The sequence below is a fragment of the Eretmochelys imbricata genome, chromosome 7 (genome assembly GCF_965152235.1).
Source record: "Eretmochelys imbricata isolate rEreImb1 chromosome 7, rEreImb1.hap1, whole genome shotgun sequence".
NCBI lineage: Eukaryota > Metazoa > Chordata > Testudines > Cheloniidae > Eretmochelys > Eretmochelys imbricata.
The window spans coordinates 94,587,979-94,603,822 of record NC_135578.1 but is presented as its reverse complement, the minus strand read 5'-3'; the positions used below and the strand labels follow the sequence as shown (position 1 = coordinate 94,603,822).

The window sequence follows — 15,844 nt, the reverse complement described above, 5'->3', positions numbered from 1 at the left end:
CGATTCGTCCTGCATCGGAGCCCTCCCACTTGGATACCACGCTGGCGCTTCAGTGCAAAGTGCTCCGCCTGGCACCATTCCCCCTCACTGGTGCCTAAGAAATGGCAAAAGAATAAGAGCCCCCCAGCACTGGAAGGGAAAGGGGCTCTGGGCAAATGACCTATGTCAGGCCATGTGCCCTCCCTGGGGCTTCATTGGTGTACCATAGAGGTCTGACACCCCCGCCCCCCCCAAAGCCTGGCCAGAGATCCAACTCCAGAGACAAGTAGGGGACCCTGGTCTCTCCCAGAGCCCTCATTGCCCGAAGCAGCCCCGGTAGCTAAAGAACAAGTAGGCCGACTGGCACCGCAGATGCTGCATCAGGTGACAGACTCGTCTAAGACCCTGACATCTAGGGGCAAGCTGATCATGGTACTGCCTCATAGGGCAGTGGAACACCCTCTGTCACTGGACCGCAGGCTCAGAGCTCCATCTCCACGGCCTCGGACCCTGGCACAGTATCCTAGCTCTCTGACCAGAAGGCCCAGGTCCTCAACGAGCTCTTCCTCTACGAGACATGAGACACTGGAGTTGCAGCACCAGTCCCCATACCACCGGAACAATGAGCTTCCCATCAAAGATCGCCGCAACCTAGCTCACCTTCACCCAGATGGTCTCGCAGATGTTGGTCCCAGCGAGGCCGGGGCCACTTGTCATGACAGCAGTCCCCTTCCCCCCCAGTATCGATTGTCAGGCAGGTGGTGTTCCTCACCCTTGCCTTGCTGGCTGCCAACCAGAATCAGTTGGCAGACTCAGGCCTCGATGGCTCCGCCCTGATCACCAGAAGAGCAATGGTCCAAGTCAAACCAGGAGTTCAGCCCCTTGCCATGGAGGGGTGATTCGCCACTGACGCGTGAGACTGGTGTGGACCTCGTGGCAGCAGGGACAGTGGCCCACTCAATGGCCGTACTGGAACCCGTGCGAATGTGCTAGTAATGCCAGTCCCATTTTCCCACCAGTCCTCCTGGGCCACCTCAGACAAACCAGCCCTGGCACCACCAGCACTGGAGTCAGAACACGGTACCGAATCCAATCCGGGAGAGCTCACTGAACTCCAGCACCTAAGAAGCCATCCCCAGAGAGGGTGGGGGGAACCTGCTCCTCCATAGGTGGTGCAGTCGTTGTCACCGGACAAAGTGGTGGCGGGTCCCTCCCAAACAGGCAGTCCTCCTGATGACTTCAGGGAGCACCAGGCCCTCCTTACAAGGGTGGCTACTAATTTGAACATACAAATTGAGGCGGTGTCAGGCAAGCTCTTTAACATTATATCCTCCTCCACCGTGGCCTGGGTTGCACTGCCCATCCACCCAGGGGTCCTTAAAATTGCAAAATCGCTGTTGCAAACCTCCACCTCCATTCCGCCGCCTTTGAAGTTGGTGGAAAAGAAGTATTACATCCCTGAAGAGGGGTTTGAATATCTGTATCCATACCCTCTAGCAACATCACTAGTTGTCTGCTGTTAATGAAAGGGACAGGAAGGGCCAAGTCAGTGTCACGCCAAAAAAAAGATGCCAAAAGACTGGACTTATTTGACAGAAAGATTTATTCAATGGCAAGCCTGAAATTTCGGGTGTCTAACCACCAGGCCCTATTAGGCAGATACAATTTTAACCTGTGAGATTCCCTTAACAAATTCAAATAGGCCCTTCCACAAGATCGAGCCCGGGAGTTCACTGCTTCGATGGACAAGGGCACAGCAGTGGCGAGGGGGCCCCTCCAAATGGCCTGGGATGCTACTGACTCAGTGGCTAGGGTGGTCACCTCCATGGTTGGTGATCGTGAGGTGCCATTCCTGGTTGCAGTTGTCCAGGTTGTCCCAGCAGATGCAGGCCACTATTCAGGACCTCCTGTTTGAAGGGGTGTGGCTCTTCTCCGAGCTCACAGACTTGACTCCTGGGCCACCCTCTGCTCCTTGGGCCTTCACACTCCTCAGCAGGCCAGGAAGCTGTTATGCCCTCTGCCTCCTGCACCCTTGCAGTCTAGGCCCTGGGGAACTCCACAGTTGGGTTCCTGCAAGAGGAAGGACAGAGACCAAGGGATCTAAGCAGCAACACCCATCATCTTCCCACTAGTCTGCTCAGTCTGACTCCCTCCTCCCCCCCCCCCCCGAACCAAGGAGACCAGAAGCAGTCATTTTGTGGGTGCACCCGAGCACAAAGCAGATGGCCTCAGCAGGACCTTCTTGCTACAAGAGGTCCCTCCATTCAGAAGTGGTCAGCTTCATCTTCCAGAAGTGGTCAGCTTCATCTTCCACAAGTGGGGAACTCCCAGGTGGACCTGTTTGCGTCCAGACAGAACAGGAAATGCCATGTTTTTCTGCTCAATTCTGGATCGACAGAGGCTCCCTTTTAGATGCTTTTCTGCTCATGTGGTCGGGGGCTCTGTTTTACGCCTTCCCCCCAGTACCATTAATTCAGAGTCTTCATGAAGATCAAGCAGGACAGGGCAAAGGTAATCCTCATAGTGCCAGCTTGGCCACACCAGCACTGGTTTGGCTTGTTCCTGAACCTCTCCCTGGCCATTCCGTTGCAGCTACTGCTGAAGCCAGACCTCCTATCCTAGAACCATGGCAGTCTCCTGCATGGTTAAATGCTCAGGAGCCGCAGTGCTCGGTCGATGTCCAACAGGTCAGTGGACAGTAGAAAGCTGTCCACCAGAGCAACCTACCTGGCCAAATGGAAGCGGTTCGCCTGTTGGACCTCGCACAAAGGCATTCAGCCTGAGTGAGCCTCACTGCAGTTAATCCTGGACTACCTTCTGCATCTCAGTCTCCAAGGCCTGTCCCTTTCATCTGTCAAGGACCACTTGGCGGCTATCTCGGCTTTCTATCCGCTGCTCAAGGGAAGGTCTGTTTTCGCCCAGGACATGACTGCCAGGTTCCTCAAGGGCCTTGAGCGCCTCTACCCGCATGTCAGGGATCCCGTTCCTCCATGGGACCTGAATCTGATGCTGTAACGGCTCACAAGACCCCATTTTTGAGCCTCTGGCTTCCTGCTCTCTCCTTCTCCTTTCCTGGTTACAGTAACATCTGCCCACCCAGCCTCTGAGATTAGGGAGCTCACCTCAGAACTGCCCTAAACGGTCTTTTACAAAGACAAGCTCCAGCTGACTCCACACCCTGCTTTCCTGCCCAAGGTGGTCTCTCCGTTTCATATGGGCCAGGACACTTACTTACCTGGCTCTTTTTTCTTCTAAAGCCGCATAAGTCGGAGGAAGAGCGTAGGCTGCATTCCCTAGACGTCAGGAGGGAGTTGTCCTTCATTGAAAGCACCAGGCCATTCTGTAAGTTGATGCAATTCGTCTCAGTGGCTGATAGGATGATGAAAGGTCACCCAGTGTCTGCTCAAAGAATTTCTTTGTGGATCACCACCTGCATTCACTGCTGCTACAATCAGGCAAAAGTGCCATTCCTGGCAATTGTAACTGCCCACTCGACCAGGGTGCAGGCCTCTTTGGCAGCTTTTCTGGCCCAAGTGCCTATCCAGGACATCTATAGGGCAGCTACCTGATCGTCCCTCCATACATGCACGTCCCACTATGCACTTACCCAGCAGGCCTGGGACAAAGCTGTCTTTGGTAGGGCAGTATTACAAGCTGCTAAACTGTGAACTCTGAGCCCACCTCCAAGGATACTGCTTGTGAGTCACCTAGAATGGAATGAGCAAGCACTCGAAGAAAAAACTGTTACCTACCTTTTCGTAACTGTTGTTCTTCAAGATGTGTTGCTCATGTCCATTCTATTACCCGCCTTCCTACCGCTCTGTCAGAGTTGCTGGCAAGAAGGAACTGAGAGGGTGTAGGGTTGGCCGCACCCAATATACCAATGCATGAGCACAGCTCTCAAGGGGGCGCTGCAGCTGACCCTACAGATATGGCTACATCAAAAGTCTCTGACAACTGTGCACATGGGTGTGCACACACCTAGAATGGAATAGACATGAGCAGCACATCTCAAAGGACAACAGTTACAAAAGGTAGGTAACCGTTTTATCTGATCTTGATTTTTAGTTATCATTAACACCATTAAATCTCTTTTTATTTCTGTATATTTTAGGGTTTTCCCCAGTGTTGTAGGCTAGAAAATGCTATGTTTGTGAGAAACTTATTTTTTTCACCAGTAGATGGTAATAAAACACAATTTTCAAAATTCACTTACACTGGATTTTCACCAGTGATGTATGAATCACTGAATTGCAGTCTTTTGAGAATTGTCAACAAGATTTAGTTTAACTTAAGGTATTACCTTTTTCTGATTTGGGAAGGCTTTCCCTCTGAATTAGATGAATCACTCTGTAATATTAATGCAACACATAAGCACTATGAAGAATTTGTCTCCTGATGTGGAAGACTGCCCAAAAGCACATTCCTAGGGAATGTTGGACACCAAATGTACCTGGGCTTTCAGAACAAATAAGCCAACAATATAAGAGATATTCAGAACTGTTTGACTTAGATCCCTTCAGTGAAGAAACGGTTGGGCTTGGGGAAAAGCTTATGAAAGAGGTTGGAAAGGAGTGATGTGATCACTGGACAGAGCCAATCAAAACAACAAATGTGGTTTCTCATGCCTTGAGGGAACTCTCACTTGACTACTTCTGCCTCTTTAACTGCTGCCCCATCCTTCACCTCTAAACTCCCTGAGCAGGAAGTAGTCTGGTCCTGCCCTTTTAAAATTCTATAACCCTTTGCTTCTTGGCTTTTAGGCTTTCTATTCCACAAAGGCTGTCTTCACTAAAGTTTTAGTAGTGACCTTCTCTTGGCAGAGGCCCTCCCCTGCTGTTCCTATCTGTCTTTGACACTACAGTGTCCATCACTCTCTTGCTCCATGTTTCCTTTTCCTTGTTCTTCTGGAGTACTGTATTTTCTTGGTGATTCTGTATTCCTAGCCATTCATTTGCATTTCCTTTAGGATTCAGCCACCTTTTGATGTTCCCCAGGGCCCTATACTTGGTACTTTCAGTCTCTTCCTCTGAACTGTTTGTGAACTTCTAAGAAAAAATCACTGTTACCTTTAATGCTGATGTATAAACTACCTTTATTTTTTAATTTTTTCCTTTCATTTTAAAGGAGGTACAGAAATTTGAGTAATCACAAATTGGTACAAATGAGCAAAATTCATTCCAATCTCACGTTGAAGTAGGACTCTCGTACTAGTGGAATAATCCACTCACACAATGGACTTAGAAAACATGGGGGGAACGGTTCATTGGATGAAATTTAATGAATATGCAGTACAAGGATGTAAGATTAGACAATTGTATTAGTTGCATGTATTCATATTAAATATTCAGTGTAAAGGTTATAAATAAGTAAAACAGAATTCTTCATTAATAAATTAAATGTCTAGATAATTCATGAGGAATAATATCTGAGCCTTTGGACAATTATCAGTTCCAATTAGAAAAATCTTTAGAAGAAACTATCTGAACTGCTTTAATTCTACAGACATGTTCTGTGGAATTTGACTAAATGTGAACATTAAACATATTTTAGAATGAGATTTGCCAATATCCAAAAAATTAAAGGAAGATCTTTAATAAAAAAACTAAAGCTACAACATTTTAATTCTAAAAAATAGAGACTTGAGCGCCCTTGCTAGCTGTTTTAATAACTAGATGAATAGTTTGGACTGACGTTATTTAGTTCACATTTGTTTCGAAACACTTGAGATGAGCACAGCAAAGCTGTGCTCGGTGGTGGAACTAGAATTAAAAGCTAGCCCTTCTATAAGGCACTTCAAGTTTTTATATTAAAACTTTATTAAAGACAATATTTTTTGAAGGGTATACGCATTCAGACTAGAAATGAATGTTTTCCCCCGAAAGATTTAGACAGACTTTTACTTCTAATTTGTTTTAAATATAAAACCCAGGAAACTGAGATGGCTTTTTCTGATATCTGCGTTAATGACTGGATGGCAAACCATCATTTAAGTAGGAAAAGAGAATGCATAAACCGTGGGGGTGGGGGAAGGAGACTAAGGACAGCGTGCTGGCATAGGTTCTTGAACCCAGCAACTCCCATCTCAGCACTTAATTCCTTCTTGATTTCCTTTTTCAAATAAATATTAACTAAAATATTGCAAGAGTTTGAATTAATTTATTATAACTTCTATGAACACTTACTGGTGCAGCATGGTAGCATGAAATAATTGAACAAACAGGAAAAACTGGATTCTAGCAGGAACTTAGGGAAAAAAAAAATTGCTCCTTATTTGTAACGGTGGAGCAGACCAAATAGAACCCCTCTTGGGTTTTGGCATGATTTAATCTATCTGGGAGGAGACTATCACAGAAGCTGAAGAAGTAGAAGCTCTGGCACCTCTGTGGACCTTTACCTTCTCAGTTTGAGATCCAGCTGGTGGGGAAGCCTAGGCAAGCATGCCTATCCAACAGAACAGTTTTGCCTGTCTCTTCAACCTAGTACCCCTCCACGGTGCTATAAGTTGTAACAACCAATCTGCTCATGCTGGTGATATCTGATTTCCCTATATTTCCTCCCAATAAATACATGCATCCTATTCACAATTACATTGGCAAGAAAAGTGATTTTTGACCAGGAGTACGTGTACCCCCATGGTACACAGTGTTCTTCCAGGGGGTACAGAAACACCTCTAGATATTTGCCTAGTTTTACAATAGGCTACATAAAGAGCACTGGCAAAGTCAGTACAAACTAAAATTTCAGATGACTTGTTTATACTTCTCTATATATTATACACTGAAATGTAAGTACAATATTTGTTCCAACTGATGTATTTACCATATAATTATAAAATAAAAGAAAATAAGCAATTTTTCAGTAATAGTGGGCTGTGACACTTTTTTGTATTTTTATGTTTGTTTTTGTAAGCAAGTAGTTTTACGTGAGGTGAAACTTGGGGTATGCGAGACAAATCAGACTCCAGAAAGAGGTACAATAGTCTGGAAAGGTTGAGAACCACTGGACAAGAAGACTGAAATCTCTCTTAGAAGAGGCACCTTAATGTGCCTTCCACACAAGGGCAAGGTTGTTCTTCTACTCTAGTCTTTTCTTTCATATTTTACAGGAGATTATTCTTCCTTTGTTTGGACCTCAGCTGAAAGAGAAGTTGCTACACATACCAGAAGTGGAAAAAAGCTGTTAATATTTAACTCAAACTGATGAATTCAGGGTTACATCTCTTTTCTTTCCATTCTAAATGACTGTACTTAAAAGCATCTAAATCCTACATAACTAGGTGGATCAGTTACTGCCTCATTGAAGCATATGCAGCTGCAGACAGACTGATTGGTTATGGAAGGAAACAGGGCCCAGTAGATTGGTGGCCTGTTGGGTAGAAAGGTCAACAACCACCAACAGAAGAAATAAGCAAAGGTGCTACTGGGTAATCCATCAGCACATTTTGTAAACGCCTTACAAGATGGCCCTTTAATCCTCAGCAGCAGTATACTTTTATCAGGACAGTGGTCCAAGCATTCGGACCAATGAGCAGAAAGGAAAAATTAGTATCCCAAATGTATGTTTGGAGGAGATGTCAGGATTGCTACCTATTTTCTTTCTTCAACTTTTCTTTTTCTCCCAGTGCATCCAATCAGAGTTAAATTCTTGGATTTCTGTGGTGGCCCATTCTCAGCTCTATATAGTTACTGCTGTTGAATAAGGCCTTGAGCTGAATAAGTATTTGAATTCATCTATTAATAGCACTTCAGTGTTGCAATATAGCTTTGGAAGTACTTATTTTGCATGAGGGACGAAGGGGCATATCAAAGTCTTGGGCAAGTGTGAATTGTCTCCAGTGTATTCTAGATATGAGGGCAACACAAATGTCTCCAATTAGGAGGTGAGGTCCTAGAAAGGAAAATTGTGTAACAGACGTTTCATTTTGTATTCTAAACAAAGGTTAAAAATAAGGTAAGATATGTCTGTCTGTGTACTCTTCTCCCCTCCCCCCCGCCCCATTCTGCCTGTGAAATAATCCACTTCTGGAGTTCAGACTTGTCCTTCTGCATAGAAATATTGGCAGTGCCTTCTATCTAGGTTCTAGGGCTCCTCTGTTTCAGGCAGCCATAATGCCAACCTGTCAGCTTATTTTTTAGGAGGAATCAAGGGGACATGACAGTGATTAGCAAAGGGTTTTATGATGTGGTTTTTGTGTGTGGTTTTTATGTATTTGTGAATGGGGTATTAGAACAGTCTTCATTTCAAAGATGGAAAATCCCTTGTTTTCAGGATTCAGAGTAACAGTCGTCTTAATCTGTATTCGCAAAAAGAAAAGGAGTACTTGTGGCACCTTAGAGACTAACCAATTTATTTGAGCATAAGCTTTCATGAGCTACAGCTCACTTTTCCACAGTATGCATCCGATGAAGTGAGCTGTAGCTCACGAAAGCTTATGCTCAAATAAATTGGTTAGTCTCTAAGGTGCCACAAGTACTCCTTTTCTTTTTGTTTTCAGGAGTTAGTGCTGGAAATGAATTATTTGAGTGTTTCTTTTATCACAACCATTTTGGTTTCAGTTTAGATTTGTTTGTCTCTGGCAAACAACTTAATATTTTTGTAATATAAGATAATGTATCCATTGTCCAGACTCTTGTGCATTGTCTTCAGGCTTTTAGAAGATGTGAGGCTCTTTATTCAGTTGCTGAATGAGTAAAAGAGTTATGAACAAACATGGGATTTCTGATGTATGTTGGCTCCTAATCAACCAAAACAGGAAATCTATATTTTAAAGTGGTTGTGAGATTGAATTTGGAAGTTGATAATTCAGTGTGCACAGTTCTTGTATTTCTCTGATCGCTTAATTTCAATATATTCATTCTAGTGAGCCATGAAAATATAAGACTAGAAAACTATGCTTGGAAGAGAGGATACAGAGTAAACAATTCATTACTGTCTTGTACATCTTCATGATAAACGGTTTTGCTATAAGTTGACACAGGACTTTCATTTGTCTCTTTTTTAAATGTAAAAAAAAAAAGGTGGTTGAACGGGTACTGTATTTAAAAAATCAAAAGGAAGTTGCATGCTTTTCTGATTGGAGCACTAAAACAATCTGAAAACTGGGTTGCTTTTGCCTTTCCTTTATTAGATAACACTACCAAGTGGTTGATACAAGACTTTGGAGCCCCAATATGGGGCAGCTAGTCAGAAGAGGAATCTCAAAGCATTTTATAGGTGACACAGATATGGCACTGACCATAGTAGGCTCAATAGGCCAGATTTTTAAAGGTATTTAAGATGTCTGACTCTCCTGCCACCTACAGCCACTTTTCCTCTAGGCAGTAGGGAGGTCCACTGAGTTCACTCTGCGCCCAGGTTTGGTGCTATGGGGCTGCCCACCCAGCACTGAGTCTATCCAGGAAGTGTTGACTGACAACTGTGGAGGGAAGTATACTCCTCGGTGAGAGAGGGGTTCCATTCTGTCCAGTGCAACTGTAGTGATTACTACCTTCTTTTTCCTACACACAACAAAATGAGGGAGCAGACAGGAAGCTGCCAAACTGTGGGCTGGGACTGGCTTCATGTTCTTTCATTCAACATTTCCCTATCCACTGCTATTCCTGTTGCACTCAGCAGTGAGTGCAACTGAAGCTTGTGCAGAGGCCCCAACCACCACTTTTTGCAGACCCACCATCCTTGAAAGCTCTGAAGAAGGGAATTGTTCTCTGGACTTATCCTGAGGTGAAGTTTAACCAATACGCTGAGCCCTCTGCTCAGTAGTATGCCACACAATTTCCTCCAGAAGACTGAGACACTTAGTGGAGGCAGTGACATCTACCCTAACTCTCTATGAGGCAAAGAAACAAAGTTTCTCTACCCTCCATATAAGCACAGGCAGAGATTGATGTTTGCTTTCCATTCCACGTAGATATTAGGGCATTAATCTCAGAATCCAGGTGAAACCTGATGTAAAACCTGCCTTTTCTAAGGCTATGTGTAAGTTTCATAGGCTGCCAAAAAAAGTCCTTTGATTCATTGTGGACTGCTCATCCAGAGCCTGCAGTTTGCAAGCAATTGGTCCATCACAACTGTCATGAAGCCAGGAGGCTTTCACCCCTTCACTGAATTCATACCTTCAACCTAAAACCTCCTCTCAACATACGTCTCTGATTCACCATAGGTTCTCAATGTTTTCAATTCTCTGCTTTTGCCTTTTGGCCTAAGAACAGCAATTGAGAGTCTTATCAAAGGTCCTGATAATGGTTTGTTGTAGTACTCTCTCACACCCCTCTAACAGTTGGAATTCTAACAGTTGGAATCTTACCTTTCTACTTAGTTCTCATTTTACGTTATAGTTTGGAATTTGAGTACTCTTGGGGAAGTTATCTACTACTTTTTGGGGGTTGGTTGTAGCTTAGGAAGAAAAGGTGTCAGTTTTTTATCAGTCGACTGATGAAGCTACCTTAAGTAAAGGCGGAACAATCCAGCTTCTGCATAATTTTACAGGTAGGACCGGTGTTCCTCTTTTGTGTACAAAAGTTTATAGTGGAATTTTCCTTTGGTGAACGTTCAGGGTATGTTCTGTTTTTGTCAATTCTGCAACTTTGGATGAACTAGCCTACAGGGGATCAAGCAAGTGACTTTTTTTCCAAGTGTGTGATAAAAGAAGCCTTTGGGAATATGCAATTGAAAAAATACCTTGCGAAAATGCTAAATGCTTATGAAAATCTCTTCTGGCGAATGTGAGATTCTAGTTTGCATTTGCTCTCTTTCTATATAAGAAATGACTCCTTTTGTACAAGGTTACTATATTTTTTAATCATTTCAGGCTGGCATTCCAGATCCACCAAACATGTCTGAAGAATTAATCCAACTGAAAGCCAAAGAGCGCCATTTTCTGGAGCAACTATTGGATGGAAAAAAATTGGAAAACTATAAAATTCCGGTCCCAATCAAAGCAGAGCTCAGAAAATATCAGCAGGTAAAAACTTCTCCTTTTACTTTACAAGAAAAGCATGATGACTTATAGTGCATAATTGTAACACATTCTGTACACTAAAACTCGGACAGTAAACTGACAGACTTTCAGGGTTGGTAATTTCCCAGAAGAAACTAGTTTAGGACAAGGCATTAGTAAATACTGTTTTCAACCCATTTTAATCAGAAACTGGGAAGAATATAACTATTATTAGAACAAACTAATGACAATTACTGAAAAATATATAGTAACTTGATAGTTTTGCGGTAATATGATCTAATTTTAATTAAAGGCGATAAAACGAAAGAGCCTCAACTTAAAGCTGTATGCTATTGCCTTGGATACTTTGAACAAAAACTGAAACTTCTGAATTTCTCTTCTTTGTTTAGCAATTAAAATATGTTCAGTACAAACAGACGGATTCCCACATTCAGAAGTTGCAGTTTCTGTTCGAGGGGAAACTACCAAATTAACTGTCCAGTCCAGTACTTTCTCTTCAGTTGGGTGGCTGGAGTGCAACTGAACTCAGTGAATACAGTGACTCAAGTAAAATATTTCAGCATGAGCAAAGGTGGAAGAACACTTGACCCAATTCATGGCTAGTTTTGAGAAAGTTCATGAAGATGGCAGAGTCTTGCATTCAGAAATTGCAAAGACAAAGTGAGTTGGAAGGCAGATTGTATGAGAAATAATTTGCAAAATGCAGTGGAAAGAACAAAAACACCAGAACGAGTGGCTTTGGCTACACAGATGTGAGTATTAGAATCCGAAAGTCAGATCCAGATTGGCCAAATAAAACCAAGAAGAAGTTTTTAACAAAAACAACTCCAGAACTGAAGCAAAAGATAGACTTGAAAATTGCAGATTTTTTTTTTATGGCTATAATATTACTTTGTCTGTTGAGCATCCAAATTTTCAAGCAATGATCAGCTGCGTAAGGCCAGACTACAAAGTACTCAATTGAAAGCAGGTGAACATTAGACATAGTTACTGGTGACTTATTCGTTGTATGCTTCTACCCTTTATATGAAAAGCAGTCACATTAATACAGGATGGCTGGAGTAATGTGCACAATGACCCAGGGAACTGTGTGCAGATAGGGAAAACTGAGGCTTATGTGTCAGTGGTTGATACTGGAAGTAATAAGACTTGAACGTACTGTGCTACGCTAGCAAGAAATGCCAAAGGCCTTAGCGAATGAACTGTATGACTATGGTGTTAAGAGCTACCTGGCAGATGACGAGAAAAAGTTGTAATATGTGACAAGTGATTTGGAACAAGATGATGACACTTTAGTTATGTATGGATGTACGTCACATTGGCTAAATCTACTTGGACAAGATCTTGCACAAAGTATGTTGATTAAACATTTTGTAGGTTTACAGAAGTATTTTCATAATCGCAATCAGCCTGAAGCCTTGTTAAAAAGAATGCCAAGGGCATGTAAACACCCAAATTCCTGGTGACGCTCAAACAGTCAAATAACATGCCTAGAAGTACACGTTAAAATATGGCTGCATTCTCTCAGGATTGAGAGTGATCCTTAGTAGGGCTCTACCAAATTCACGGTTCATTTTGGTAAATTTCACGGTCAAAGTATTTTTTAAAATATTGAATTTCATAGTTTCAGATATTTAAATCTTAAATTTCATGGTGTTGTAACAAAGCATGAATATGTATTAAAAAACCTAAACATATAAAGCCTTTAAATCGGCATTTCTCAAACTGGAGGGTCCTGACCCAAAAGGGAGTTGCAAGGCTATTGTAGGCAGTATTGCCACCCTTACTTCTGCGCTGCCTTCGGAGCTTGGCAGCTGGAGGGCGGTGGCTGCTGGCCAGGGGCACTGCTCTAAAGGCAGTGCCACCACCAGTGGTAGCGCAGAAGTAGAGGTGGCAATATCCTACCTGCTGCTGGCAGCAGCACAGCCTTCAGAGCTGGGCACCTGGCTAGTAGCTGCCGCTGTCCAGCCAGCCAGCTCTGAAAGGAAGTGCAGAAATAAGGGTGCCCCCCCACAATAGCCTTGCAACCCCCCTTTTGGGTCTTGACCCCTCCCACCCCCCCAGTTTTGAGTATAGGGTAAAAGTACACAAGTGCAGATTTCACCGTGGAGACCAGATTTCACAGTCCATGACACATTTTTCACGGCCGTGAGTTTGGTGTAGGGCCCTAATCATCAGGCAGAACTTGAAGATAGAATGATCGATATAACTAATAATCAAGGGATTTACCAAGAAGCAAAGAACTCAATAAGTCAGTTGAAACTAGTTGCTGTTGCATGCAGTGTATGATTTGATCTACTGTTAAATGAAGATCTTGCACTAAACAAAGCAAAAGGTACAATTAGTCCTGTGCACATGTTGGTCAACTAAAAAAACTGTCTGCTGAGCAAGAAGGAATTGCAAGGCAGTGGTTATTCAGCAAAAATCCTGACTCTCGCATATTTACTTACAATTAAAGTAGAAGAAGCTCCATGTCTAAAGTCAGTTTTCATCCACGTTCAAAGAAAAAGTTTCCCCTCTAACATTATGGGAAAATATCTGAAGAATTCTGACATTCCATCTGACTTCATTGAACTTAAAATGCAGTTTCATCTGTGTCCAGCAAATTCAGCAAGCATAGAATTAATCTTTCAAAACTGAGGAATAAGCTCAGTGTATCACTATATAAAAGTTGTTCGATTACAGAATGCCCAAATGGACCTGGACTGATGGTCTGGACCTCTGCGTGCTTCTGATTGCATAATGCTTCAAGCCTAGAACTCTGCATTACTGTTTCATATAATATGATGATTTTGACTTCTGTTTCAATAATATTGAAAACTGAAATGAGTCATGACATATAAATTCCTTGAGAAAATACCGAACCAAAACCTATATAAACATTCCAACGTTTAGTATTGTAATTACATATTAGGTTTATGTCCACTGCAGTTTTACTTTTTATTTTCACAACCCTAAATTGATCTCTGAATCTATGTAACCACAATTTGAATATGTAACTAAAACTAAGTGTAATGTGGTGTACGTTATTGAAATAGTTCTTTAAATCCCTTAAACTGGGACTATTAGTTTTTCTTGGACGAGTTTAAAAAAAAAAAACAAAAAACATAATTTTACCTGGTATTTACCAGATGTGGTTTTTACCAGGTCATACCTGCTTTCCATTCTCTGCAATTTTGAAGCAAGAATGGTGGTTAATTTCATCCGAACACCATGTGCAATAAAATATCCAAAAGATACAAGGAAGGGAGAATTATGGCATATGAACATAAAAATATCTTTGTAGATCCAAATATTTCCCACAGTCCCTATGCCTTGGTTTGTGTGAATATCAGAGACCATTCAGCATTGTTACTAGGCAACCACTGGGTTTGATCATGCTCCTCCCTTTCACTCACCAGAAGTTCTCACTTAGTGGTTCCCTCTCTCGGGCTCTTTTTAAAAATAAGTAAATTGTTGTGCAATAACAACCTTTTTACCCCTTTCTGAGGAGGTCTTGTCCTGAGGAATATGGAAACTGAGGCATTTGTTCCTCTGGGCTCTTCAGTGCAGCATGGTATCTCCTTTCCATGTGCTCCCCAATCATGATGAAGCAGCATAAGAAGTAGTGAGTGAAGTCTCAAAAGATGCTTTTGTTTTGTAAGGCAGCATTCCCAGTCAGCAAATAGGATGAACTATCCATACCCATTCACAGCCCCCATCCCTCACTCCACCAGGGTATGCCCCCTGTCACTCGAGAAGCCTTTACACATCACAAACAGGTTGTGGATCAGAGGGACTAGTAGTCTCAAACAAATTTGCGAAGGAACAGAGCAGATCACTCCTCTCCCTCCCATCCTCTCCCCACACAGAAAGTATTTCTAGTAGCCCCCTCAGCACCCTAGAGAGACAGCCCCAACTACCAGACTGTTTGTTTGAAAACCAGGCTCCCCTTGCATGTTCTCAAATGGTCCAAACTCCCTAGGCAAGGAATCAGTTGTCGTCTTCAGTCCATCTGGCATCTCCTGTGCACCCAAGGACTGAAATGGGCAAGAAAAAGCCTATGAGCCATAACTGTTCCCACTCCTGATTCCAGTTCCTCCACTTGAAAACTGACTCTGAACAGCCATCACAAGTGAAAAAGGAAGATTTCCCACCCCCCAACCCTTGACAATATAAGACATACTGCACAAGACAGTGGTGGCTCTGATTTGAAATCCAGCCCAAAAAAAAAAAAGACAGCAAAAAATCTAATGGGTAAAGATCTGTTTTCAAAATAGAAGTTGAAAATAACCCCCTACTCTCTTTCCTGGGGAAAATCATGAAAAAGGCAAATGTCCTGTGGGAAAGAGACCACAGAATATTTTATAGTTTAGGAGCCTAAGGAAAACCACAAGTCTTGCCTAAAATCACACTGGCAGTAGCCCCCACTTTACCAAACATGAGCCTGTCTGAAGGGGATTTTTTTCCAAAAATTCAGATGATAAAAATTTAGGTTTCTCTAAGAGAGACTACAAATCTTCCACATTCTACAAAGTCCTTTGCTACCACCTGTTTTGCCTGGGCTCTCCTGTCATGTTTAACTGATCTGACAGCTGCAGACCCCAACAAAGCCAAGGAATTCCTGTCAGTGTTAAAGAAAAACTTGCATTCTGTTTCTTTCATAGCTGACTTATCTAAGGATTCCATGGGGTTTGCTGCTAGGGTCATGACCTTTAATTCAGACCACAGCAGTGGCTATGACTCTGGATAGCAGACAACCATTCAAAGAAATACTGTTTCTCAAATGGACAAATCTTCAAATTGTCTTATGCTTTACGAACGCTCTCCTCTCCACTAATTATTATGGGGTTATAGGAACTCTGAAAGTAAGTAGAAACAAATTTTCTGGATTTAAGAGTAATGAATCTGGTAATTCTCAGGTAC

General features: G+C 42.7%; 1 protein-coding gene across 4 annotated transcripts in view; it reads left to right on the top strand.

Annotated features, from left to right (window-relative positions):
• Positions 1–15,844, top strand: part of BTAF1 (B-TFIID TATA-box binding protein associated factor 1) — a 95,145-nt gene that overhangs the window by 57,969 nt on the left and 21,332 nt on the right. For all 4 annotated transcript variants that reach the window (XR_013346703.1, XM_077822621.1, XM_077822622.1 and 1 more), the window contains one exon: positions 10,790–10,942. Coding sequence is in view for 3 of the 4 variants with exons in the window: in XM_077822621.1 (XP_077678747.1) it covers positions 10,790–10,942 (153 nt within the window). In the remaining variant the exon portion in view is untranslated. The remainder of the gene's footprint in view (positions 1–10,789; positions 10,943–15,844) is intronic.